The sequence below is a fragment of the Cetorhinus maximus genome, chromosome 21 (assembly GCF_964194155.1).
Source record: "Cetorhinus maximus chromosome 21, sCetMax3.hap1.1, whole genome shotgun sequence".
Lineage (NCBI taxonomy): Eukaryota > Metazoa > Chordata > Chondrichthyes > Lamniformes > Cetorhinidae > Cetorhinus > Cetorhinus maximus.
In genome coordinates this window covers 60,126,313-60,154,019 of record NC_135899.1, presented here as the reverse complement: position 1 = coordinate 60,154,019, position 27,707 = coordinate 60,126,313, and the positions used below count along the sequence as shown (strand labels likewise).

Genomic DNA, 27,707 nt, shown 5'->3' with positions numbered 1-27,707 from the left:
CATGAGGTTTATTGTTGTATTATTCCTTTGGTCTTTGAACCTTTCACCCACACTCAGATTTGGTAGAATTCTGACTATCTTAAGATACAGTTTTCCACTTGCTGGGGCATCTAGTCCTCTTTTTTCCAGCAGTTGTACAAATATGGCCACTGAGGTACAAGACTTGTTAATGCTGGTAGCATTGTTCTTGGCTGTCTTTCATGATTCCACTGAAATATAGCCATTTCCATGTTAATAATGCCAAGTACAGGTCTTTTCCTTTATTGCTTTCACCACTCTCTTTGCTTTGTCATTATTTTGTTGGTATTTAGGACTAGTTGTAAAGTGATTAAATCCACATTCCTTGAGGGACGTCACAATGTTTTCTGCCAATAACTGTGGTCAATTAACTTAATTGCTTCACTTCTTGTATTCTATGCCAAGCAAAGATGGATTCCCATGTGAGTCACCACTGTTTGTGATGTAGCATCAACTATCATCAGCTGCTTCATCAATGACCTTCCCTCTATTGTAAGGGCAGAAGTGGGACTATTCGCTGATGGTTGTACAGCGTTCAACTCTATTCATAATTACTCAGATAATGCAGCAGTCTGCATCCGCATGCAACAGGACTTGGACAATATCCAGGCTTGGGCTGATAAGTGTCAAGTAACATTCACGCCACACAAATGCTAAGCATCTCTCTAACAAGAGATAGCCTCTCTATCTTCCCTTGACATTCAATAATATTACCATCGCCGAATCCCCTATCATGAATATCCACTGATGATAAAATCAACTGGATGAACCATATAGAGTAGTTTAGAGACTGAGGGCAGGATTCCCTGCTGCCAGGGCAAGATGGGGTCAAAAGCCCGCACTGTGCGGGAAATGGTCACTCATTGTGATCTTCCCCAAGGTGGCCAATTAATGGACAGGGGATGGCCTCTCAAAGTTGGAGGGCCAATCAGAAGCCTTCCAGCTTGAAAAGAGCAGCAGGCCTTAATGGCAGGTAAGTAAGGGAGGAGGAGACACTCTCTCTCTGACTTTTTTTTAAAGTTTACGATAAAAATCGGATCTTGCAGCCCGGCCACCACTGGGGGAGGGGGTGAGGTGGGTGAGAGCCCCTCTAAAGGGCAACCTGCACCTGCTGCAGTACCCAAGCAGGCAGAAAGGGTCTCCAGGCACCTAAGCTGCTCCCCACTACCTGTGGGAACCTGGAGGCCAACTGGAAAATCACTGCAAGATGCAATGCAGAAACACACTAAAACTTCTTTGGTAGCACCTACAAAGCATGTAACCTCTACCATCTAAAACCATATGGGCAGCAGGTGCATGGGAACACTATTACTTTGGGGTTCCTCTCTAAGTTACGCACCATTCCTGACTTGGTGATATATGTTATCCTTGTTTCTATGTCAAAATCCTACCTAAAAGCAGCACCACTCATGGACTGAAGTGGTATACGAAGGTTACCCGCCACCACTTTCTCAGGGCAACTAGTGGCAGACAATAATGGCTGGCATAGCTAGATTTTTTTTTCCATTATGAGAATGAACAAGGAAAATGCTGCACTTGCATTTTTTATTTAATTACAAGCTTGACTTTTATTGAACTATCATGAGGCTCAACACTTTGAATCCTAATTATTCCCTCTGCAGATAATGAAATTACCTCCTGTCAGCCAAAAGTGAAGCCTGTCCCTAGATGCTGTAAAGTATTACAACGCATTTACAGCACAGGAGCAGCCAAAATGATCCATACGGTGTTTATGTTCCACACGAGCCCCCTCCCATCTTTCTTCATCTCACCCCAGCAACATATTTTTTATCCCTCATGTTCTTATCCAGTGTGAAATGTAACAATGCTATTATCTTCAACTACTCCCTGTGGTAGCTCGTTCCACATATTTTATCTGCCTACCCAATGAGCTAATCTAGCATCATTCCATGTTACTCAACACTTTCGATTCTACCTCTGTCTTTCACTGTACTGATTCTTTTTTATTGGAGGCTATTTTGTTTACTGCTTTCCTATTTTTCCTGTTGAATTGGAGGCTACCTTTCCCTCCCCTAACTACCTCAACTGTCACATGCAAGGTCTCCCAAATATGTGCATCTCCTCATACTACTCCAATACTTGTCATGTACACTAACAGATGAATGGCACAGTAGAATTTATTGCATTCCTATAACACAGTTCCACAGAGATGGTATTCTTTTGACTAGGTCAAAGATGATACTCAGTCCACTGGTTAGTATATTTATATTGCACTATTGACATGTCTGCAGGTGTTCTAGACAGTTAGTTACACAGGCTAGTTAAAACTAACTCAGGAAGTTAAATAAAAATTATTTTTCAATTTCACTAATGATGGATTTGCAATGCCAAGAGTGACAGTGAAAAGAGGCAATAGTCATCCCTTCTTTGCATTAGAAGGATGGTGATAGAGAGATAGGATGAAGTGTGTAATCTAAAGCACTTATTCAACAACATAATCTCTACCAATTCTGAAGAGGTTCATTTGGGTTCAGGTAATTTTCACTGTCCATTATTTTTCATACTTGAGCTGAAATTAAATTTAGCATCAAATCTGCTGCAGGCTATCTTTCAATTTAACTCCTCTATTGAGACCAGTAATGTGAAGAACAATTAATAACCAGATTACAGGGCCGGGATTTATATTAATTAAATATATTTAGATCATCCTTTAAATCAGTAACTCTGTAACCATCCTTTTAATCAGCCACTCTTTGGTCATCAGCCCTCCTTAACCATCCTTTAATCAGTCCCGCTTAGCCATATCTTTAATCAACTCCTCTTTACAGGATTTGTTAAAGAGGGACTGATTGAAGATACAATTAATCAACTCTTTTAGCCAATTATTTAATTAATTCCTTTTAAACTTTGTGTCTGATCAAACTCTCTTTAACCATCCCTTTATGGACCCTTCAATAATCATAGTGCAAATAATCTCACCATAAATGACACAAACATAAGACATCTGTGAAAAACAAATCCTAGCTTGTGGAAGTTAGAGTAGGTTTTTTAAAAACATCTACCTATTTTAATAATGGAATACCTAAAAATATAGCTGAGCAGATGTACAGAGCTCTGAAGCAGATAAAATACAGTGTTATGGGAGTAAAGTAATAAGACATGTAGGCTATTTGGATGATAATATGTACTGTGAAAGGGAAACTTCAGTGTGTCACATTTTCATTGTCTAATAGCCATAAATAAACTACTTAAATCTATTTAACCCTCCAGCTGCAGAGGAGCATCACATACTCAGCATCAGTCTATTGTAGCAAATCTACTGGTTAGTATTCAATTAGTGCAATTATAGGCTGTACTGTCCATAAACCATTGAGTAGCTTCATTGACTTTCAAGACAATTTGCAGGACAACATTCCCACTTTGTAAAGCACAAAGCTATCTTGAAAAGTTGGGCTAATTATTAAATAGCTCAAAAAACCTTTTGAGTAATGCACTATTAGCTGAAAAGCTGGTGAAAACTAATTCCTTTGCAATATCATGAGTTAGTATCCAAGTCCCTGAGCTGTCCTGTTCTAAAGCACACTGAATCATGTACCTTGACACTCTGGCTGGATCCCAGTCCAAGTTCCACCTGGTTGACAGACACGTTCCGAAGATCCTTTAAGTGCATAGCCAGCTTCACAGGTGAATCGAAGCAAATTCTTCACTCGGAAATCCTTGCCCAACCGAATGCCGTGTGCTGGGATTCCTGGATCACCACAATATCCAAGACTATCACCTGCAATGCAAAGGAGAACAGAAACATATTATTCTTCATCCATAAGCTGGTCAGGTCACACTTGGATTGTCAATTAAAAAATAACCAATTATAATTTACGGATTGCAGTGGTAACAAGAGCCCTATTTTAAGATATTTTTTAAAAATGTACTCGAAGTTGGAGAATAGATGAATTGTCACCCAAAAGATGAAATATGATCACACATTTGAAATAATTCCTAATAATTCTAACATATAGTGATAGTTCCACCACCGTGCTGTTTACAGGTGGTTGGAGACATTGGCCGGAGAGTGGACAAGCTGGCTGGAAAATGCAATTTGGTCCAGAGAGTGGAGAGAGGGTGAAGTGGGAATTGGACTGAGATACAAGGCACAAATTCAAGCAGGAATCTGGTATCTGACAACTGAAGCAACACAGTTCAGTGGCCAGACAGATTTCCGATGCAGAAGCTAAAATGGAGCATGATGAGTGTGGCAGGTTTGTTTCAGTATAACACACTACATGGTTACATTATTAAATGTTGTAACTGTTCATGTGTAATTGACAGGAAAAACAATGTAAGCAATGCCATCAAAGATAGAATTAAAACGTTCATGTTTTATTATGTTTTATTATTTTTATAGAATACAAATCACAGCTGCCTTTAAGGTATTCATTTTGCTCAATTGCTCAATTGGGATAGTGCTGTCAGGCTTTATTCATTGCCAGAGTAACTTAGAGAAGAGCTGTCACTTACAAATAGCTGTTCTATCCATCAATTACAAAAAATCTTTGGATGTAATGTGACCCTAGCATGTAATGTGTGGTCACACAAATGACAACATCCTATTATTCAGAACAGAAGCAGCTTTAAGCTGATTTCAGTGAGCTACATTCCACAGAGTGCTTGCATGGGGCAAGATTAGGACACTCTGACCTCTTGCACATCCCCGATTTTAATCACCATTCGTGGGTCTGCCTTCAGCTGCTCAGGCCCTGAGCTCTGGAATTCCAGCCCTAAACTTCTCAGCCTCTCTCCCCAATTCTCCTCCTTTAAGATGCTCCTGAAAAATCTACCTCCTTGACTAAGCTTTTGGTCATCTGCCCTTATATATCTCCTTATGTGGCCTGTGTTAAATTTTGTTTGACAACACTCCGGTGAGGCCCCTTGGGCTGTTTTATTGTATTACAGACACTATATAAAGTTGTATTTTGGGAGGTGTCATCAGTCACCCGGTTGACTTTCTTCCTTCAGGTTAGAGCATAGCTGACAAAGTAATAGCTATGGAAAGGTGCATAAAGACAAATGTAGGGTCTAGAAAGTGGGGCAGACATGTGGTACAAAAGGCATAGAAAAGGCAACAATGGGTAAAACTTTTAGCTCGGTGGGCCCGACCCCACCGAGCGTAAAATGACGTGCGATGGTGTCGGGTGTATGGGTGGGATGAGGCTTCCAGAAGCAAATAGAAATTTTTTTTAAATTTCATTTTTCATTAATAACATGTCCCTGCTCATGTGGCCGAGTCACACGAGGGGACATGTTTATTACATTTTTATTTATTTTTTTCATGTCTTCATCTCCCTGAGGCAGCTCTGTGCCTCAGAGAGGTTATGTAGCGCACACTCGCGCGCATGTGTGAAGTTCGCGCTCGTCCCCCTCGCTCTCTCGCGTTTCACGCTGAGTGGGCCTCAATTGGCCGGCCAGCGTGAAATCACCTTCCCCCCACCCCCACCGAGCCCATGGGCCAAGGACAATTCTGCCCTTGTATAAATTATGTATTATAAAGTACGTATACATATTGTGTTTATGGTCTTACAAAAAAAATTAATTTAGTACAATGGCTTTGGGCAATTTTAAAACAAATGTGCAATGGTTATTTGAGTTTCCCTTATTAGTTGTTACATTGCTAGCTATTTCTGGATTGCTTATTATTAGCTACTTCCTCAGTACTTCTTTAATAGCACATTTCCATTTCTTCTCAGTATTTGTCCACTGCTCACCAAAAGGTTGCTGAGGCTAGGTTGATTGAAATATTTTAAAACTGAGATTAGTAGAATTTTGTTAGGTAAGGGTATTAGGGGTTATTGAATCAAGGTGGATAAATTAAGTTAGGATACGGATCTAAATGAATGGCGGAAAAGGCTGGAGGGGCTGAATGGCCTACTCCTATTGCTAAGTCCAACTCAATCGGCAGAATTTTCTGCCTGCCGGGCGAGCGGGCCCGACCCAACCTCCAGCGGGCGGGGAGCCGATCCCTGCCGGAGAAGGGGGCCGCTGCCATTTTACATGGGCGGGCCAATTAAGGCCCGCCCAGTGTGACGTCCGGCGGGAAGCGCTATGAGCTTCCTGTGCAGGCGGAGGGGGGGGGGATTCCCCAAAAGCGAGAGTGCGCTCTTTCGCGCATGCACACAAAATAGCGCACATCTCCCTGAGGCTAAGTGCAGCCTCAAGGAGATCGTTTACACTTTTAAAAATATGAAAAATAGAAAAAAAAAATTCCCTAACTTGTCCCCCTCATGTGACATGGGACATGAGATGGGACATGTTCATAATTTACATAATAAGTTTATTAAACTTTTTAAAACCGCCGTTGGATGAGGTTTCATGTTTTTTCTATTGCCCGCCGGGGCTCCTGGCCTGCCTGCCAACCTTAATGTTGGACGGGCAGGTCCTTTAATTGTGTAATTGATCCTGTCAATGCCTAAATTGGCCATTGACAGGTCGGCGGGCCCGCAGCTGATTTTGCTGCGCCCCCCATCTTCCTGAAAATTTAAATGGACCGGGATAACATCGGGGGTTCCGCCCGACGCCATTTTACGTGTCAGCGAGTGGGCCCCGCTCCCTGCTAGCCGACGGCAAAATTCTGCCCAATGTTTTGAACCTTGTCACTTTTATTAACATAATATTTAAGCCAATCCATTGCAGGCCTGGCATATATTTTTGGATTTGTGACAAGATGGCATTTTCCAGTCTTACAGATATGATAGAATTGATGAATTTTGGAATATTTGGGTGGCAAATTTGGCACTATTCAGGCTGCTGGAAGAAGATAGTGTAGGGAGGAACATCTAACAGAATAACAGAGATAGAAGCGCAGGAAAATGGGACTCTTCAAGTTCCTACCACACACTCTCAACTATGTTCCCATGGATTAGTTTTCTTCCATAATCTATCCACAGCCCCTTTTGCATTCTCCAGAATACCTTACACTACTTTCCAAATTGTCAGTAAGCTCCCAACTTGTACTTTTAAGCATAAATATTCTAAATCTTATAATTAATGGATAGAAAATCACAGGCTATGGGCATGCAATTTCCTAATATGCACTTTCAGTTATGTGCCAAGATCACAGAAGCAGAAGGTTTAATGTACTATTAGTGCTTGCTGACTCACAGTATTTATTAAATGGAACTTCCACAAAAAATTACTTCACAAAACACAGAAGAATTCATTGTTTACGCAGTTTCCCAGTTTTTTTTTGGCAACAAAGACAGTTAGAAAAGTAAAGACATGGTGCTATTGAATATGTACTGCCTTTTGCAGGCGTTGATTTTCAATATTAGAAAAGCACAATTGTCAATACATTTACATAAATTCATCATTTGCCAAAAGCAAACATTTTGAAAGCACAATCTGTAGTTTTTCAAGGTCTTTTGAAAAAGCAAAGGAAGTCTTAAATCTCCACAAGATTCAGCCTTCCACTCTTCCATGCCTGTTGACAAACAAATTGTCTACTGGGAAATGCTACAAACTGCAGATAGTCAGAATGCTCTGGCTGGCATGAGGTAACAAATATCTAGTTGAAGCTTTGGTGTTTAGAAGATGCTGAGGCCTTGAAGCAAAATTGCCATTCATGATACGAAACGACAATCCAAAACACATTTTCAGACCTATGGCCGTGCCAAGCAAAACACCTCTGCTTCAAAGGGGTACCTTTGCCCCAGCGGCTCACAATACAGAGTCAGTCTGTTAACTGCAGCTCTTTCTTTAATTTGGAGCCTATTTCTTTGCTCCCTTCTTTTAACTTACTTAACAGCGCCTATTCTCATTCCCGTGTCTGTGACACTTCTTGGCTAGCAGCCTGCCTCAAACTGACTCCCTGAGCAGAGTTGTTCACTGACTCTTGAATTAATCTGGGCAACCAATCAAAATGCTCCCAGAGGGTTCCACCCTTCTAAGTGGACAGGATCCACTGTAACAGCATTGGAACATACTGTGCCTTAAAAGTTACAATGTCCATAGACTGTGAATTTAACATAGCACACACAGACAGAATGAATTGAATGCATTACAAATGAAAATCTGTTTTATTTAAAACCTTAATTTATGCATTAGAAATTTCAATTACTGAGAGGAAAAAAATGGCAGATGATTTTTTTTTAGAGGGCATTTTTAATGGTTTGTTGGCGAAAGGTAATCCAGAATCGCATAGTGTTGTGACAGCCCAGTACCATTATTTGTTTTTCATTCATGAGGTGTGGCACATCGCTGGATGTGCCAGCATTTATTGCCCATTCCTAATTGTGCTTGGGAAGGTGGTGGTGAGCTGTCTTATTGAACCGCTGCAATCCCTGTGGTGTAGGTACACCCACAGTGCTGTTAGGGAGGAAGTTCCAGGATTTTGATGCAGCAATAGTGAAGGAACGGTGATATATTTCCAAGTCAGGATGGTGAGTGGCTTGGAAGGGAACTTCCAGGTGGTGGTGTTCCCATGTATCTGCTGCCCTTGTCCTTCTAGATGGTAGTGGTCGTGGTTTGGAAGGTGCTGTCTAAGGAGCCCTGGTGAGTTCCTGCAGTGCACCTTGTTGATGGTACACACTGCTGCCACTCTGCGTCGGTGGTGGAGGCAATGAATGTTTGTGGATGTGGTGCCAATCAAGCAACCTCCTTTGTCCTGGATGGTATCAAGTTTCTTGAGAGTTGTTGGAGCTGCACTCATCCAGGCAAGTGGAGGGTATTACATAACACTCTTGACTTGTGCCTTGTGGATAGGCTTTGGGGCGTCAGGAGGTAAGTTACTCGCTGCAGGGTTCTGAGTCTCCGGCCTGCTCTTGTAGCGACAACATTTATATGGCTGGTCCATTTCAGTTTCTGGTCAATGGTAACCCTGGGATGTTGATGAATGGGGGATTCAGCAATGGTAATGCCATTGAATATCAAGAGGCGATGGTTAGATTTTCTCTTGTTGGAGACGATCATTGCCTGGCACTTGTGTGGCACGAATGTTACCTGCCACTTGTCAGCCCAAGCCTAAATAATGTCCAGGTCTTGCTGCATTTGGACATGGACTGCTTCAGTATCTGAGGAGTTGCAAATGGTGCTGAACATTGTGCAATCATCAGCGAACATCCTCACTTCTGACCTTATGATGGAAGGAAGGTCATTGATGAAGCTGCTGAAGATGGTTGAGCCGACACCCACAACCATCTTCCTTTGTGCTAGGTATGACTTCAACCAGTGGAGAGTTTTTCTGCCTGATTCCGATTGACTCCAGTTTTGCTAGGGGTTCTTGATACCACACTTGGACAAATGCTGCCTTGATGGAATTGCTAATAAATTTCACCTAGTGGAATAACAGCCAATAGTTACAGGCAAATATAACAGGGAGGTATTGGGGTTTTATTTTGCCATTTCCATTGGAAATATTTATATTCAACCTTCCAACAGAACATGTGTCATACATGTTTCTCAAAAGATATAGATATGATGTATACATAATAAACGTTACAGGATGGTTCTGTATTAGATATGTTTAATTTGCTAATGGGTTGGATAACACAGTTGCTGAATGAATAGGCAGAATTTAAGTTCAAGGTAGTTGGCGGGTCCGCTGGTTGGAGAGCAGTCACAACATTGCGATTGCCATTCTGTTCCCCCGACCCAATTTACAGCCAATCGTTTGGGACCCTCGTCGTGTTCAGGGTGATAGCCCTCCTTCAATGGCTGCCAGTCGATCAGAGGCTGGCATCTTTCCAGTCCTGGCAGTGCTGATCACTGCAGGAGGCCCAGGCTGCAGGATTATTGCTGGACTCTGGAGTGAAGGTAGGTGAGGTGGATCACTGGGATCGGGGAGGCCCTGGCGAGGGAGAGGGAAGGGGGTTAGTTTCAAGGGAAGGTGGAGGTCTTTAACTGCAGGCAGCCCATGCTTCTGGCAGGTCTGCGCAGTGGGCATGGGCTGCAGGTGGCGGGTTACCCACACGATGTGGTTGAATATCAGCAGCATTGGGATTACATCCTTGTAAGTGGCCCTTCAATTGCCACTTAAGGGCCTCAATTGCCTTCCAGGTGGGAAGGCCATCCTCGAGCCTTCCCGCCCCAGGTCTGATTTGGGAGGGTCTCCACCCCGCACCTTCCTGCCTGATAACACGGCGCCCCCCGGCCCCCCCACCTCCCCGCCAACTAGCACACTACACCCCAGCCCACCCTCTGGTTTAGTTTCTACCCACCATGTAAAGACAGCAATTTACACCATTCAATGCATTTTGATAGTGACGTAGGCAGTGAAATTCCATTTTTGCAAAGCAAATGGCAGAGCAGCACATCTTGGAGAGCAACTTTTGGACATCGAAGTTTAGCAACACATCTGCCCTTCTCCTGAATTTGCTGTGGCACTTGTGCATAACTAACAGTGCACACCATTACCCTCACTGTTATTTGGACAGGAAATTATTGCCCATTATATTGTTATGCCAGTGATCTCTTTCTTTATGTCAATGGTACCCCATCCCCCTATTTTAACTCTTCAAATATTCCACAAGTTTTATTCAAATAATATATTTTTAATAGTTATGCTGATCTGACCAAGGTGAGTTGCTAAGTATGTCACTATTATTATTATAGCCATGATTGTTAAAGCACAAACTAATTATTATCAGAAGGGTATATTTATCAATGAGGAGATTTGCTACAAAATAATAAGATTCATAACAGGTTATAATCACAGTAGATTACCTGAGAATTTACTAATGCAGCATTCATCTTCATGCAAACAAAAATAACTGATTCACTTATGTCCCCTTGCAAGTTGCTATGGAAACATTGAAACAGCAGTAGTCCACCTGGGCTCATTTAGCCTGCTCTACCATTTTGTTAGCTAGGGAAGCACTGAGCCAAACTTTACTGTGAGCAGTGAATGAACAGCACCTACTGTTCATTAGACTCGTCCCTGCCCATTAACTTTCCATGAGCTTTTGCACCAAAAGTTGTTGTAGGTTAGAGAGCCATGTTGCACAATACCCTCTACAGGATATTTGGGAACTGCATGAACAGAACAAGCAATGGTGTGTCTCCTTAATCAATCAGACTGAAGAGCAACATGGTCTGAAGCAAGGACTGTATGTTAGAATAGTGAATTCAATGTCAAAACAGGTACAGAAAGTTAAATAAAGAGGTACAGAAAGACTGGATCGAAAGAAAGAAGAAACAGAAAGAAAAAGTATTTTTTTTCTTGAAACCTTCAACAACAACCAAAAGCTGAAGGAATGAAATTCCACACTTCACAAAGTAATTTTTCAATGCCAGAGAGGTTGATTGGCGTTAAGACTCATCACGCAGTTTAAATGGGTACTTGGACTGAAAAGGATAAGCCCTAACCTTCTGTGGTGAGTTTAGTCCAGCATGCCAATACAGGAACTGCACACCATTCAACTATTCAAATGGTGAGTCAGACCTCAAGGTCATATTTTCACAAAGCGAATGGTGGAAAGGTGCATCTTGGAACTTCTGGGTTTTAGCGTTAAACTGCCCTTGCCTAAAGTTGTGCAAAAATAATGGTGAGCACCATTCTGATTCACTGGGGAGAAATTTCTCCCCTTCCGGGGGGGTTGGGCGGGAGTGGGCATGCAGCCGATAGCCACCTGTGATTTTGCGTGGGCGAGCCAACTAAGGCCCACCCAGCATGATGCGCACCCGGAAGCACTGAGCGCTTCCTGTGCGGGAGGGAGGGAGTAGGCCGAGTCGAGGCCTGCGCTCTTTCACACATGCGCACGAAAGAGTGCAAAAATCTCCCTGAGGCACAGAGCTGCCTCAGGAAGATTAGTTTGATTTTTAAAAATTTTAATAAAACATTTTTTTAAGACACGTTCCCTCATGAGCTGGGACATGTCAATGAATTTTAATTTAAAAAATTATTTAATTTATAAACCTTTCATGAAACCTCATCCCGCCCGTGGATGAGGTCTCATGATAAATGCGAAGGCCGCCTGGGCTCTTCTCCTGCCCATCAACCTTAAGGTTGAGCGGGCAGCTCAGTTAATTATCTTAATTGGAATTTAAGTGGCCTTAATAGGCTTGTGCCAGTTCAGCAGGCGCGCAGCCAACTCCGCTGCATGCCCGCCGAACTAAGGGTCTGAATGACACGCGGTGACATCGAGACACACGCCCGATATCCACGCGCGTCGTGGGCCCCGCTCGCCAAACAGAAGATTCTGGCCAAAAACAAAAATACCTGGAAAAACTCAGCAGGTCTGGCAGCATCTGCGGAGAGGAACACAGTTAACGTTTCGAAGTCCGAATGACCCTTCAACAGAACTAAGTAAAAATAGAAGAGAAGTGAAATATAAGCTGGTTTAAGGGGGGGTGGGACAAGTAGAGCTGGATAGAGGGCCAGTGATAGGTGGAGATAACCAAAAGATGTCACAGACAAAAGGACAAAGAGGTGTTGAAGGTGGTGATATTATCTAAGGAATGTGGTAATTAAGGGTAGAAAGCAGGACGAGCAAGGTACAGATAGCCCTAGTAGGGGTGGGGTGGGGTGAAGGAATCGAAAAAGGCTAAAAGGTAGAGATAAAACAATGGATGGAAATACATTTAAAAATAATGGAAGTAGGTAGGAAAAGAAAAATCTATATAAATTATTGGAAAAAAAAGGGGGGGGAAATTGGAAAGGGGGTGGGGATGGAGGAGAGAGTTCATGATATAATTGTTGAACTCAGTATTCAGTCTGGAAGGCTGTAAAGTGCCTAGTCGGAAGATGAGGTGCTGTTCTTCCAGTTTGCATTGAGCTTCACTGGAACAATGCAGCAGGCCAAGGAAGGACATGTGGGCATGAGAGCAGGGTGGAGTGTTGAAATGGCAAGCGACAGGAAGGTCTGGGTAATGCTTGCAGACAGAACGAAGGTGTTCTGCAAAGCGGTTACCCAGTCTGCGTTTGGTCTTTCCAATGTAGAGGAAACCGCATTGGGAGCAATGAATGCAGTAGACTAAATTGAGGGAAGTGCAAGTGAAATGCTACTTCACTTGAAAGGAGTATTTGGGCCCTCGGACAGTGAGGAGAGGGGAAAGTAAAGGGGCAGGTGTTGCACCTTCTGCAGTTGCATGGGAAGGTGCCATGGGAGGGGGTTGAGGTGTAGGGGGTGATGGAGGAGTGGACCAGGGTGTCCCAGAGGGAACGATCCCTGCGGAATGCCGCCAGGGGGGGTGAAGGGAAGATGTGTTTGGTGGTGGCATCATGCTGGAGTTGGCGGAAATGGCGGAGGATGATCCTTTGAATGCGGAGGCTGGTGGGGTGATAAGTGAGGACAAGGGGGACCCTATCATGTTTCTGGGAGGGAGAGGAAGGTGTGAGGGCAGATGCGCGGGAGATGGGCTGGACATGGATGAGGGCCCTGTCAACCACCGTGGGTGGAAAATCTTAGTTAAGGAAGAAGGAAGACAAGTCAGAGGAATTGTTTTTGAATGTGGCATCATCATAACAGATGCGACGGAGGCAAAGGAACTGAGAGAATGGGATGGAGTCCTTACAGGAAGCGGGGTGTGAGGAGCTGTAGTCGAGGTAGCTGTGGGAGTCGGTAGGCTTGTAATGGATATTGGTGGACAGTCTATCACCAGAAATTGAGACAGAGAGGTCAAGGAAGGGAAGGGAAGTGTCAGAGATGGACCATGTGAAAATGATGGAGGGGTGGAAATTGGAATCAAAATTAATACATTTTTCCAGGTCCAGACGAGAGCATGAAGCAGCACTGAAGTAATCATCGATGTACCGGAGAAAGAGTTGTGGGAGGGGGCTGGAGTAGGACTGGAACAAGCAATGTTCCACATACCCCATAAAGAAACAGGCATAGCTGGGGCCCATGCGGGTACCCATAGCTACACCTTTTATTTGGAGGAAGTAAGAGGAGTTTAAGGAGAAATTGTTCAGTGTGAGAACAAGTTCAGCCAGACGGAGGAGAGTAGTGGTGGATGGGGATTGTTCGGGCCTCTGTTCGAGGAAGAAGCGGAAAGCCGTCAGACCATCCCGGAAGATTCTGGCCACTATCTGTTCAAATCCAGTTCCCTATTTTTTCTCCAGATCCCCATTACTCTGACTTCCCAAGAATCTTCTGAGGTAACATATCCTACATTCTGATAACTCTATAAGTTCAAATATTATTAACGAGTTTAGTTCAAATTCTAAGATTTTCTCATGGTTCTGGATTTCCATACAAACAGCAAGAGAAATATCCTATAGACTTCGCAAATCCCTAGTCAATGATACCTCAAGCTGTCCTGCACAGGACACTTTACATGGAAGGAGGTGGCTGTCATACCATTGATGAGGAAATTGTAAAACTTTCAATGACAAATGCTGTAAATTATTGCAAGACGCTTGTGTACTAGGCTAATCTGCCTCGAGGTAAGCAGAATCAAAATAGCTCCACGATGACAAGCTTGTCAATGGAAGATTGAAACTGTGTCAAACCTTCTTGGAAAACCTAATTGCCCAATACCTAAGCCAGGCAGGGTCTGAGGCACATGACGGTGCTATTGATAACTAACAGCAGTCATGAATCCTTAACCTGTAGATCTGCCATTAACAGCAGTAATTCTTACTTAACGGCTCCAGGTAAGCCTGAAAAGCCAAAGCCCTAGTGCCGTCTGAATAAGCAGCAGCAAGTTTTCCAGTGTTTATGCTGGTAGTTTGAGAGGTTTTGGGGGCTAAATTTCAGCAAAAATTCTGCAGAAAGTTGAAAGTTCTTAAATCTCAGCTGTTGCCAAATTGTTCTTAAACTCAATGGAATTAAGTAGAGTGAATTCCTGCAGGGAGAGATGTTTAATCTGCATAATTCATAAAGAAGCCCACCTATTCAGATTTCTCAGTATCTTCGTTCAGAGACTCCTAAGCATGGTGGAGGCTGTCTGTGTGCATCAGGTGCTAAACTGACTGAAAAAAACATTCTTTCCATTTGCGCTTTTAGTTTCCTTCGGTTACAATTTGCAATCTGCTCATTTTGACTTGAGAAGTCCTGCACTGCCAATGTGCAGATGCCCATCGCAGGGCAAGGAGAAATGGAAAACAGGCAGATAAAGAAATTCTCTAAGCAAAACAAAACACACCGAATTTTTGAGATGAATCTGTTGAGGTACTGCAACATAGAAATGTTATACAACAAAGAAAGGCTCAGGCCTCTGGGAGGAAAAGTAAATAAAATCCGAATATTGTGGGTAACTTTTTTAATTATTGAGCAATCTGTTCTTCTATTAGCGGTTTTGCTTCAGATCTTGCTTTAATTTAAAATCAGATGTGGATTAATTCTGTTTTTGATTAGCAAATGCGCATGAAAAAAATGAGTACGCATAACATGCTTGCATTTATTTCTCCACTCATAATTATTCTAAACTACTCTGCAGAGAATACAATCACAACAAACAAAAACATGAATTTTCCATGAGGTCTGATCACAGAAACATTATGATTTAACATCCTGATTTTGTTCAGTAAATATTCCATAAGGAACAAGCAAGGGAGCATACTTTGTACAAGTTACTTTACACACCAGGGCTAGGATTTTATGGCCCTGCCTTGGATGCAGCGAGCCATTTAAATCTCCATTCAGTTCGACAGGACCGTAAAATCCCATCCGTCGGGAGGGGCCGTAAAATCCTGGCCCAAGCATGATCCTTTATCTACAGATGGCTATTGTGTTCGAAACAATGGCTGGTGTAGTGGGTTAAGAATTCTGTCCTTTTCTCTTTGAAATGTTGGTCCAAATCTAGCCAAGTCTCCTCTCTGTGCTGGCTGCGAGGACTCTACCTTAGGTTCGCAGAGTTTCAAATGTGTCCGAAATGTGCAATGCAGTCCAAAATACTAGCCATGGTTTATCATTCAATGGCAGCTGCACGCAGAGAGAGCACAACAACTCCCCATGAGAAACCAAGAAAGCCATTTCTGTTTCTGATCTTGGGGTTAAATCAGATAGTTCATGTAAAATAAGGAGAAATTTAAGAGTTCAATGTCTGTGGATGTTCGACTCGGATTGAGTACAAAAGGTTGTCCATTTCATATGCCACTAATCCTCCTGTTAATACGCAGGCAAAATAAATTCTACTCACAATTATCTATTATTTCAGTAATAGAGTTCATATATAAATAAGTGTTAGCTTAAAACAGGATTAAGAACAGATCTAGAAAATGTATAGTACACATACATTATGTCAGTGCTTTTGTTAATGGGAAGAGTTGTTTGAAGGAAACATTTAGTCAAGTACAGATTTATTCCCTGTACATTTATTTAATGATGTTTGCGCAAAGCAGCTGGACAGCATAATTAATGATTTTACAAATATAATCTTGAATACTGGGGCACTGAGAGAAAAAGATGTACTTCTATAGCACCTTTCATGATCTCAGAGTGTCCCAAAAAAGTTTACAACCAATGGAATACTTTGGAAGTATAATTAATGTTGTAACATAGGAAACACACACAGCAAGATCCCACAAACTGCAACGTGATAATGACCAGATAATTTGTTTAGGTATTGTTTTAACTGGCAGACTTTGACTAGTAGCAATAGTCTGCAAATTAAAAATATAAAATAAGTTTAAAAAGTTACTATTTTTAAATGGGTAGCAGGTGCACCAGAAAGGACCAGATTGTTGGCTTCCCATCTACAGCCTGACTCCCATTTAATATGGAAGCAGTAGTACAGATGTGATTAATTTGGCATTGCTGAATCAATTCAGCTGGACTGGGTTTTAGGTCAACCACAATAAAATTTTCCTTGGGGAAGGGGAGTTGTACACAACAATGGTGTTGAATGTCAGTTGTGGAGAAAAGTACATAATCTATCTTTTTGCACCCGATGTCCAAGTCAAGCACTCAGAGGTTGGGTACAATACTGATGAAATCCAAATCTCAACTCCTTTCACATCTCCTTCAACAGAATATCTGAACCTCAACCTGAGCCAAGATCCCTCAGCAGTCGGATGTCACATCCATTTAACAAATTAGTCAGTCCCGTGGCTATCGGTGAAAGGTAAGGAGAACTTTATGTGGTCACTTTGAGGCAATGGAGGAAAGAGCTTATGATCTAATCAGTTTGAGCTGTAGTTTTTAAACCCAGAATCTTCAGAGTAAAATGATTCTCAGCAATTTTCTGTCAAGAATCTTCAGATGCATCTCATCCAATCCCTGAGATTTATTTACAATGGCCCAGACTTTGGGATCAGTGGCAAAGCAAGGGCACTTGCCACTGGCTTCTTTTCAGTAAGTCTCACAGAAAGATCCAATGATCTCTCTGGTGAGAATTTGCCCTCTATCATCATGCAGTGATACTGCAACTGATTGCAATGTGGAGCATGAGTGAGGTCACTGTGCTGGTCAAGCAACCAATCACATTAATGGATCTTCACAGACACCCAACAAGGAAATAAAATCACATTTAAAAATATTTTACATGAAGCAAATTAAAGACTGAGGCATACAGATGGGGTGAAGGTAGGAGCTAAAATATTCTGAAAAACCTATCAATAAATCATTTCATAGCACTTCACGAATGTATGTTATTTTTTTTGTTCATCAAATTTTATTAATCACATCACTGTCAAATCCCAGTTACGCCTAATTGAATACAGTATAACTTCAGCCGCAACGTGGGGGTCGAAAAGTTGCAATTTTCACTGGTTTCAATGGTTTCTGGCTCTGGGGGATGTGGGGGGAGCTGGTGAGGATGGTGGGCCACAGCATAGCCTATGTTGGAGCATTGAATGACAGAGCAGAACTTTAGGATTTTAAAATACACTAAAATACACAAGTGCTACATCCTGAAGATGTGGTCACTTTCAGAGGGATAATGATGACTAACATCAACAGTTCACTGTTATCCAGATTTTGTCCAGGTCTTGTTGCATTTGGACATGGACTGCTTCAGTATCTGAGGGGTTGTGAATGGTGCTGAATATTGTGTGATCATCAATGAACATCCCTACTTCTGACCTTATGATGGAAGGGAGGTCATTGATGAAGCTGCTAAAGATGATTGGGCCAACAAGCACAACCATCTTCCATTGTGCTCGTATAACTCCAACCAGTGAAGACTTTTTCTGCCCGATTCCTTCTTGACATGGACAAATGCTGCCTTGATGGAATTGCTAATAGATGTCATCTAGTGGCATAACAGCCAATGGTCACAGATAAATGTAACAGGGACTGTTATCCACACCCCTGCGCCCCAGCAAAATCTGGGCTCTTATGTTTGCATAATTATTCAATAACCAAGATGGCAACGTGAATAGAACCGCTTAACTCTGCAATGCCATCTGGTTCCCTTTCTAATCAACTACCGCCTTGGCAAAAAACATTTATTTTAGAAATTTTTCATTCTCTGTTATATCACTATGTGGCCTCACCCAATCCCACTTCCAGTAGAACCACTCCATCTCTTGTTTTACTTTTTTTCTCTTACTATAACTGAAAAACGTATTATCCTTCACTTCTCTTGCCATATTAAATACAACATTTTTCTTTTGTCATTTTAATGCCCTTTTTACACTCCAGGCATCAGCTAGATAACTAGAAATGAAGCACATTATACCAGTACAGCATAGCCTTGATACATAATTCTAGAAGACAGACCTTCCATACATCAGGTTTTATCTCAGGGATTCTTAATGCAAATCATTAATCATTTCTTCATGGTCTGCTTCAGTTTATATTTGGAGATATTTTTTCTCTTCTTCTTGCCCTTACCCATTGCATAGTTGTTCGAAACTCAAGCAGATCATATTAGAACTTTTTATATTATATCATATCAGACCTTCCCTGTCTGTAACCTGCTCCAGCCCTACAATCCTTCACAACCTCTGTGCTCCTCCAATTCTGGCCTCAAGCACATCCCCAATTTCTTTCATTGCTCCTTTGGCTTCAGTTGCCAAGGCTCTGGGCTCCGGAATTCCCTCCCTAAACCATTCCAACTTTAAGCCACCCTCTAAAACATACCTCTTTGATGAAGTTTTGTTCGCCTGTTTAATCTCACTTTATGTAGTTCGGTGTCAAATTTTATCTGATAACACTCCTGTGAAGTGGAATGGGATGATTTACTAGTTAAAAATGCTATATGAATGCATTAATGGTTGTTTTATTGGCAAAGAGATTTAATACATCTGTCTGTCCATGTATGATTAAGGACATCCAAGCTAAGACTACAACTGCTTAATCTGGTAGCTTCAGAACCATGTGTGATGATGTGAGAATGTTTACCTGAGCAATGTGGTAATGATCCACTCCAATGTCCGTCCAACTGGCAGATACGAGTGGCATTTCCAATCAGGCGACGATTTCTGTCACAATGGTACCGGACTGTGGAACCTACTGTAAACTGGTCACCATGAAAGTCTGCACCAGGTGGAATGCTAGGATGACCACAGGTCACCACTAGGAGACAAAGAAAGGAGACAGAAAATAAATGCTTTATTTGAAATGCATATTTGAATAAATCATTAAATATAACAATATTTAGATAACCTGTAACACATAATTTAGAGTATATGATAATGCATAAGATGGAGTATGTTATAATGTAAATGCACCCAACAAATTAAAGGGTAGCAAGTGTAGCTCCAATATTCAAAAACTGAGCAAGGTACTAGTAATTACAAGCTGCTTAAATGAACTGCTATATTGGAAAAAATGATTGAGGGCATTTTACAACTTGCATCTGAACATCTAAAGAGAGCAGATATCCTTTGGGAGAAGGTAGTCTGCTTTGAGAAATGATAGCTCATGATTTACAAACACAGTTGGATTCTTTGAGATGTTAAACAAGAGGGTGGGGTTGGTGGCTGGTGGAGGCTGAGGTTCCAAGCTATAATAATCATGTAGGAACTCTGAACGCAGATGTTTTCATGGGTTGGATGGTTCTTAATAAGTTTTTATAATACCTCAAGGTGTTCAGATGACTTCATAAACAGAAAGAGAATCTTGAGAAACTGATCTACAGCATCTGCTGTCAATTGTTATGCCTTTGAAATAAACTCCAAACTTATACCAATCCTCATAATATGTGGAGCTGGAGTTCATTACAGGTCAGTATTGCTCTTTTTGTTGCATTTATTTTGACCAAGAGCTGTAGTGGACTAGGTTTGTGCGATGGCCAGGTCTGCGCTATGAACAGAAAATTCCTGAAGCCTAGTTATGGAGTTTAACTCAAAGTTTTGTTCTGCCACAAGTTATAATTGCACTGAAAACTGTAGGCTAAACATGCCCTGGACAAAATAAACTACCCCAATGTATGCAATATAACACTGCATGATGAGTCATCATTTTACATTTGTGGAATACAGAGCTTACTCCATGTATGTGAGATAATATTCCAGCTACAAGTTCTCGCAAACAAACCAAAGGGGGGCTGAAAAATTCCACAGTAGTGTTCCAGTGGCTGTTTCCATGACAATTTGCACCCAATAGCTACTGCTAAGCTTTAGAGACATTTGTACCACAATTGGAACAAGCTCAGCACAACAAACACAACGTCATAAGGAAGCACCCTTAGGTTGGCTGTCAGTGTCCTGAACCATCTTTTACTTGTCACTATAGCAACCATGGCACTATTTCATAGTACTCCACTCACACCCCACTAAACTGGACAGGATTCAAACTCCATCTAAAAAAGGGTAAGTTTATTTAACATTTTTGATGAAGGAATAGTTACACAGGAAGCTCTTGAACATTCATTTTTTTAAGAACTCAGGAAAGGGTTTACTTCAGTTGATTTGCGGCTTTTCTTTACTGAATTATATCAGCTCCTTCAGTCACGAAGTAACATTATATTTGATAATTTTTCTCCTAGGAGATCAGTGTAATGTAATGATGTCACCTATGCATTTTCTGATTTGAAAAAATTCCCAGTCACTTTGTCCTCTCATTTCCCTTTATAGATCGGGACTTGCACTATGAGTCACGGTATCATGTATTTCTGACAGTGGTGATCTATGGTTTTACTTCAGGAAAAGGTACATGTCTTCGGTGTATAAAGTATTGATGATTCTCTGATATTATGAAATAACTTTCTTTAGTAATTATAGTTTTGAGAAGCATAGGACTGTAGCTTTAAGAATAATCCTGTGTTGTAAGATCACATGATCTGCATAAACCAATGAGTGAGCAGTGCAGGGGACATATATAGGAGAGTTCTTCTTTAGTTATGGAGTTTGATGCATATGTGCAGTTGCTGTCTTGTAAATAAAGTTAAATGTTTCTAAGAAAAGTTGTCTGAAGATCAACTCTATAACAAACTGGCGACGAAGATAAACCAGATTTGGTGCTGTACCTTGCCCAGCGATTGTGAGTATCTAAGTTCATTAAAAATAAAATGAGATATATTCATCAGAAATGCCACAGTTTGGCAGAATTGATCCCTTTGAGCCAGCCACAGATGATTGGCCTCAATATATAGAACGTCTTGCGTTCTTCTTTCAAGCAAACGAAAGCACGGAGGATGAAAAAAGGAGAGCGATCCTCCTGAGTATTTGTGGGAGCAAAGCCTACAGTTTAATTCGAGGCTGGACTGCCCCCAGTGCCCCAGATTTGAAGGTTTTCAGTGAATTTTAAGGAACATTTTCAACCCAAGCCCTCAGTCACAATGCAGAGGTTCAGGTTCAATTCACGGAATCGAACCCCAGGGGAGACAATTGCTACCTATGTGGCAAAATTAAAATAACTAATGGAATATTGTGATTTTAGTGAAACCCTGAATGTTATGCTCAGAGATCGTTTTGTATGTGGCATGCAGGAAGACACTACTCAGCGAAGATTGCTGGCTGAAGTGAATCTTGATTTTAAGAAAGTGTTAGAAATAGCACTGGCGATGGAAAACTCTGTAAAGGATTCACAAGCAATTCAAGGGGTGCAAAATGGCACCGTTCTCCCAGTCGGGTGGGAACAGTCAGCCAAGAGTGGCACGAAAAGCCGGGACTCTGCAATGAAGCAGGAAACAGCCCTCGCTAACTAAAAAATGAGAGGAAACAGCTTACCAACTAAATCGAAAAACAACTTTCATCGACGTGGAACAATCAGTCTTCTAGCGATTGGTAATTTAAAAAACAGAATGTTATTTTTGTCACAGAAGTGGACACATAATGAGACAATGCAAAGTGAGATTTAAACAGGCCTCCAAACAACAAACAAAGTCCAATAAGTTTATAGTGTAGAAGAGCCAGAAACAACCAATTCTGACATTTATTCATTATTCAACATGAAAGGTGAGAAGACAGAGCCAATATTTGTTATAGTGCAAGTGAATGGTAAACCATTCCCCCGAAGACATGGATGCTTCTAACACTGTAACAGGAGAACACACTTGCAAATGTTTAAATAGAGGTGATCAGCAATTAACGTTGGAACAAACATCTGCCAATTTGAAAACATACGCAGGCAAAGAAATCCAAGTAAAAGGTATCACCAGAGCAACTGTTGATTACAGACACCAATTGGCAGGGCTACCAGTGATGGTGGTAGAAGGTGAAGAGCCAAGCCTACCAGGGCTTGATTGGCTGAAAGAGATTAAATTAAACTGGTCCGAAATCTTCCAGTTGTGAGCAGTTGGACTACCAGAGCTGCTAAAAAAAAAAATGACACAGTGATTTACGTGGACTCAGGAGCAACCCCTTGCTTCTTGAAAATAAGACCATATGCCCTGAGAGGGAAGGCTGACACAGAGCTGAACCAACTAAAGAGGCTGGGCGTCATAAAAGCGGTTCAGTTCTCAAAGTGGGCAGCACCCTTAGTCCCTGTCCTTAGACAAGACCAGACCTTCCAGATCTGTGGGGACTGTAAACTAATGGTCAACAGAGCAGCCAAAATGGACTGGTACCCTATTCCCAAGATTGAAGGCCTATATGCCAAACTAGCAGGAGGGACAACATATACAAAGCTTGACATGAATCACGCATATCAGCATCTGAAGCTGGATGATGCCTCCCATAACCATAAATACTTACAAAGGGTTATACCAATGTACATGCCTGCCCTTCAGTGCTTCCAATTTTCAGAGGACAATGGAAAGCTTGCTACAGGAGCTACCTCAGGTTATGGTCTACCCAGACAATGTACAGATAACTGGATTCACAGAAAAGGAACACTTGGCTAACCTGGAGGAAGTCCTGAAATGATTTTCAGAAGCAGGAGTGCGCATGAAGAAGGAAAAATGCACTTTTCAGGCAAATTAAGTCATTTATTTGGGCCATCGGGTAGATGCTCAAGGCATCTGCTGAAGGGAAGGTTAAAGCAGTAAGAGAGGCACCTGCACCCAAAAACACTTCTGAACTTAAATCATTTTTAGGGATGGTAAATTATTTTGGACGATTTCTACCAAATTTACCCACAGTTCTAGCCCCCCTATATTCACCGCTGAGAAAAAACCAGCATTGGTTTTGGAAGGCCCCCAAAAAGAAACCTTCATGAAAGTAAAACAGCTCTTACACTCTTCAAATTTGTTAGTGCATTATGACCAGATGAAGGAATTGGTGCCAAGCTGCGATGCGTCCCCCTATGGAGTGGGAGTGGTACTATCTCACAAGATGGACGGCGGAACAGAGAAGCCGATAGGCTTTGTATCCAGGACACTTACCGCAGCTGAAAAAGGATATTCTCAGATTGAAAAGGAAGGTCTGTCGATTATTTCTGGTGTAAAGAAGTTCCACCAATATGTGCACAGGCGACATTTCACAACAGTATCAGGCCCCAAAACACTTTTGGGTCTGTTTAGCGAGGAAAAGGCTATACCTCCCATAGCTTCTTCAAGAATACAAAGATGGGCCCTTATTTTGGCAGCACATGAATACACCTTTTGTACATAGACCAGGGATTCACATAGCAAATGCTGATGCCCTTTGTAAGAGAATGATGAACATGTCCCAATCCCACAGGAGCCTGTATTAGTAATGAATTTTCCAGATTCCTCCATAGTCTGTGCCAGGCAGCTAAGAAACTGGATGAGTCGTGATCCAGTCCTGTCTCAAGTGAGAGGCCAAGTGTTACGTGGTTGGTCCCAGGAACCAGCCTCTGGCAAATTGAAGCCATTTTTCAACCGAAGACACAAGAATGGCAGCCAAGATGGTATTCCATTATGGGATGCTTGGGTATTAGTTCCTGCACAAGGAAGGGAGCCACTTTGGTAGAGCTACACAGTGCCCATCCAGGGATCTCCCGAATGAAGACGGTAGCTTGGAGTTATCTTTGGCGGCTGGGGATGAACGGCGATATTGAAAAGGTGGTAAAGCACTGTGTGCAATATCAACAGCTGCAAAAGTTGCCAGTGGCAGCCCCATTACTCCCATGGGAGTGGCTTGGTAGATCCTGGGAGCGATTGCACATTGATTACATCAGTCCTTTCTTTGGGACAATGTTTCTACTGATTATACATGTTCATTCCAAGCGGTTAGACATTTTTGGGGTAAAGTCACTAACGTCAGGCGCTACTATAGAAAAACTACGCCAAAGCTTCGCCATCCATGGATTGCCAGAGGTAATCATCTCAGATAATCGCACTGCATTTATGAGAGGTGAGTTCCAACAATTTATCAACCTCAACAGCATCAACCATGTGAATACTGCACCGTACCATCCATCATCAAACAGATCGGCGGAAAGGACAGTACAAACTTTTAAGGCAGGAGTGAAAACAGGTGATTTGCTGGAGACCAAACTTGCTCATTTTCTATTTCACTACAGAACAGCCCCCCACACTACGACAGGAGCAACACCAGGAGCAACACCTTCAGAATTACTGATGAGACGCCATCTTCGGACAAGACTAAGCCTAATACTTCCCAAATTGGAGGGGAAGGTGGAGAAAAGTCAAGTGAACCAAAAGCGACTCATGATTTGCATTGTCATGAGTGACAAATTATTGTTGGAGAAGCAGTATATGTAAAGAATTTCAGTGGAGGACCAAAGTCGTTATCTGGTAAAGTAAGTTCTGTGACCAAACCATTGTTGGACCACGTGGAAGTGGAGGGCTGGATCACCCATAAGCATGTGGATCATTTAAGAAAAAGAGAGGTACCCCAACAAAATGATGTTCCACCTGTTACCATTGCTGAACTAGTGGTTCCTGTTGAAGTTGCTCAACCAAGGACAGACATGCCCAATGTTTCTGGAGGAGTGGAAGACACAGAATTGCATGTGTCTAATGAGGTACCTGATGTTAATGTGGTTACAGAGAATGTGTTTCCTGCAAAAGAATCTGAAGTCGTGGAGCTGTGACGTTCCACACGGATCAGGAAACCACCTGAAAGACTGAACTTGTAATTTCAGGACCTGTGTAAATATTGTAATGTCATGAGATAAATACCCTTGTAAATAAAAAATGTATAGAAAAGTTAAAGGGGGAGGAATGTAGTAATTTTAGCTTTGAGAAATGTAGGACTGTAGCTTTAAGAATAATCCTGTTTTGTAAGATCACATGATCTGTGTAAACCAATGAGTAAGCAGTGTGGGGAACCTCTACAGGGGAGTTCTTTCTCAGTTATAGAGTTAGACGCACACATGTAGTTGCTGCTGCTGTCTTGTAAATAAAGTTCAATGTTTCCACCAAGACAAGCTGCCTGAAAAATCAACTCTATAACACTTTCCAATTTCTGTTCAAAAGAAAGATTATGGGATGGATTACCTGACCTGACACCCTCCTCACTCACACCTCTCCCAACACACACCCGCGCCCAGCTGACAGATGCTCGCATCAGAATTAGCCATTTAAGTGCGTCAATAGATTTCAGGGCAAGTGGGCTGCCTGACGCTTTGCCTGCCCACTGCAATATTAGAGACTCTGTGGGTGTACCTACACCATATGGACTGCAGCTCACCACCACTGTCTCAAGGGCAATTAGGCAATAAATGCTGACCTAGCCAGCGACCACGTCCCATGAATGAATAAAAAAAAGGTTGGGAATGGGCAGGAAGACAACGGGCAGGTCACCCATTTTATTTTACAAGCTTCCCCCACCCCATCTTTAAATATACCAGCAAGGGGCTGTAACTAACACCCTTTTGTAGCTCGCATTTGATATCTCGCTTAATAACTTGACATTAAACAGATTCTTCATTTCTGAAACCTTGAAGTGCTAAAATCACTTACACAGGCACTTTGGGAGAGATTTGTCCCAGGAACCATCACCTTGACAGGTCAGCACCTCTGATCCCAATAGGTAGTATCCGGCATTGCACTCATATGACACGCTGCTACCATAACTGAATTTTTGCGCAATGTTTAGTTGCACTCGACGAATGCCATTTTCAACATGTGCAGGATCTGAACAATTGACCACTGTAGGAAAGTAAGAAAATGTGTAAGGTCTTTCTACCTTGTTTTTCTATAACGAGAAAAACTTTGAAGCTACACAATTGTCATTATTCATACCTTTACAAATAGGAAGTGAGTTGCTCCACTGTCCATTGGATTGGCACTGGGAGCTAATGGTACCATGCACTGTGTACCCTGGGCTACAGGTGAACCGAACAATATCATTCAGGTTAAATTGAGTTCCATGTGTTATGCCATTACCTGGATTACCAGGGTGGCCGCATGTAATAGCTGTGAGAAGAAAATAACACGATAAATGTTGTGTAATATATAATCATTCTGTAATATCTCCAGTGGAACTCTAACATTCTGATCCCCAGCTAACCATTCTTCCACCATTCAAAACTTTTTATACACCTCCGTTTGAAACTAACAATGGATATTAGACACTAAGATAAAAGCAAAATACTGACATGTGCTTCAAAATACACCACAGAAAATCTAAGCAGAGACTGTGAAATAAATAGGGCTGAGCTTCATGAAATGCACGCCACAGGGCCAATGTTTTGTCAGGAGGACACCTTCGGAAAATCAGTGCTCATGTATACAATGACTGTGCTTATCCAAGATGCTGCACAAACTAATACCAACTCCCCTGCAATAATGGTTGTACAAATGACCCAATATGCAGAAAACATGCGTGACTATGCAGTGCTAAACCGAAGTACAGGTGAGTGAACTGCCCACCTCTAACCAACATAATAACTAATGCCCATGTCCACTGAAATTCAATGTACACAAGATGTTGCCTCACATGCCAGGGAATAACCCCGCTTTGCTGTTGTGAGGTCATTTCAGGAGCTGTATTCCTGATGCACAGTTAGACTTAGTGGGAGTACATTTCAAGAATTTGAATGCACTGTCCTAACTTTTTGTCAATGAAGAATTCTGAAATACTATGATTAGACATAAAGTAATGCGCGCAGAGAAATATTCAAAGCGCACAGTGTCACATATGAGTAAACTCAGTACATAATTTATATACACTGAACAGGAGTTAACATTAAAACAGTAGATTGGTTAGCACCGACTGGAAGTGAATTGTCACTACTTATTCTGTATAAACTGTAGAGTGCCAGCCAGTAGTCAACCATTTGCTCATTCCCAGTGCGCTGAATTTGACTGGTAACAGTAAATTACTTCTATTCTTTCACAATGAGAAAAGATCCATAATTCAAAAGCTCCACCAGTGTGAGTTATGACTGTCTTTAGCAAGAGTGAAAGAACTCTAAAAAACTCACTAGCACCAGTGAGACACTATCTATTTATTGCAAAGGGCTGAGCTATTGTTTAAAATGAACATGGCCATTAAACAGATTCTAGAAACCTGCATGTGGCCTGTCAATTTCATGTGTTATCCTTTCTGCTTTTGAATGTTATGAATTAGTGCTCTTTTGGACACTTGAAATAAAATC

At 41.9% G+C, this 27,707-nt stretch overlaps 1 protein-coding gene across 1 annotated transcript in view; it reads right to left on the bottom strand.

Moving 5' to 3' along the window:
* Positions 1 to 27,707, bottom strand: part of csmd2 (CUB and Sushi multiple domains 2) — a 1,856,113-nt gene that overhangs the window by 95,060 nt on the left and 1,733,346 nt on the right. The window contains exons 56-59 of the mRNA XM_078566065.1: positions 26,350 to 26,523; positions 26,068 to 26,256; positions 19,194 to 19,367; positions 3,575 to 3,757 (exon numbers count right to left, since the gene is read on the bottom strand). Coding sequence (XP_078422191.1) covers positions 3,575 to 3,757; positions 19,194 to 19,367; positions 26,068 to 26,256; positions 26,350 to 26,523 — 720 coding nt within the window. The remainder of the gene's footprint in view (positions 1 to 3,574; positions 3,758 to 19,193; positions 19,368 to 26,067; positions 26,257 to 26,349; positions 26,524 to 27,707) is intronic.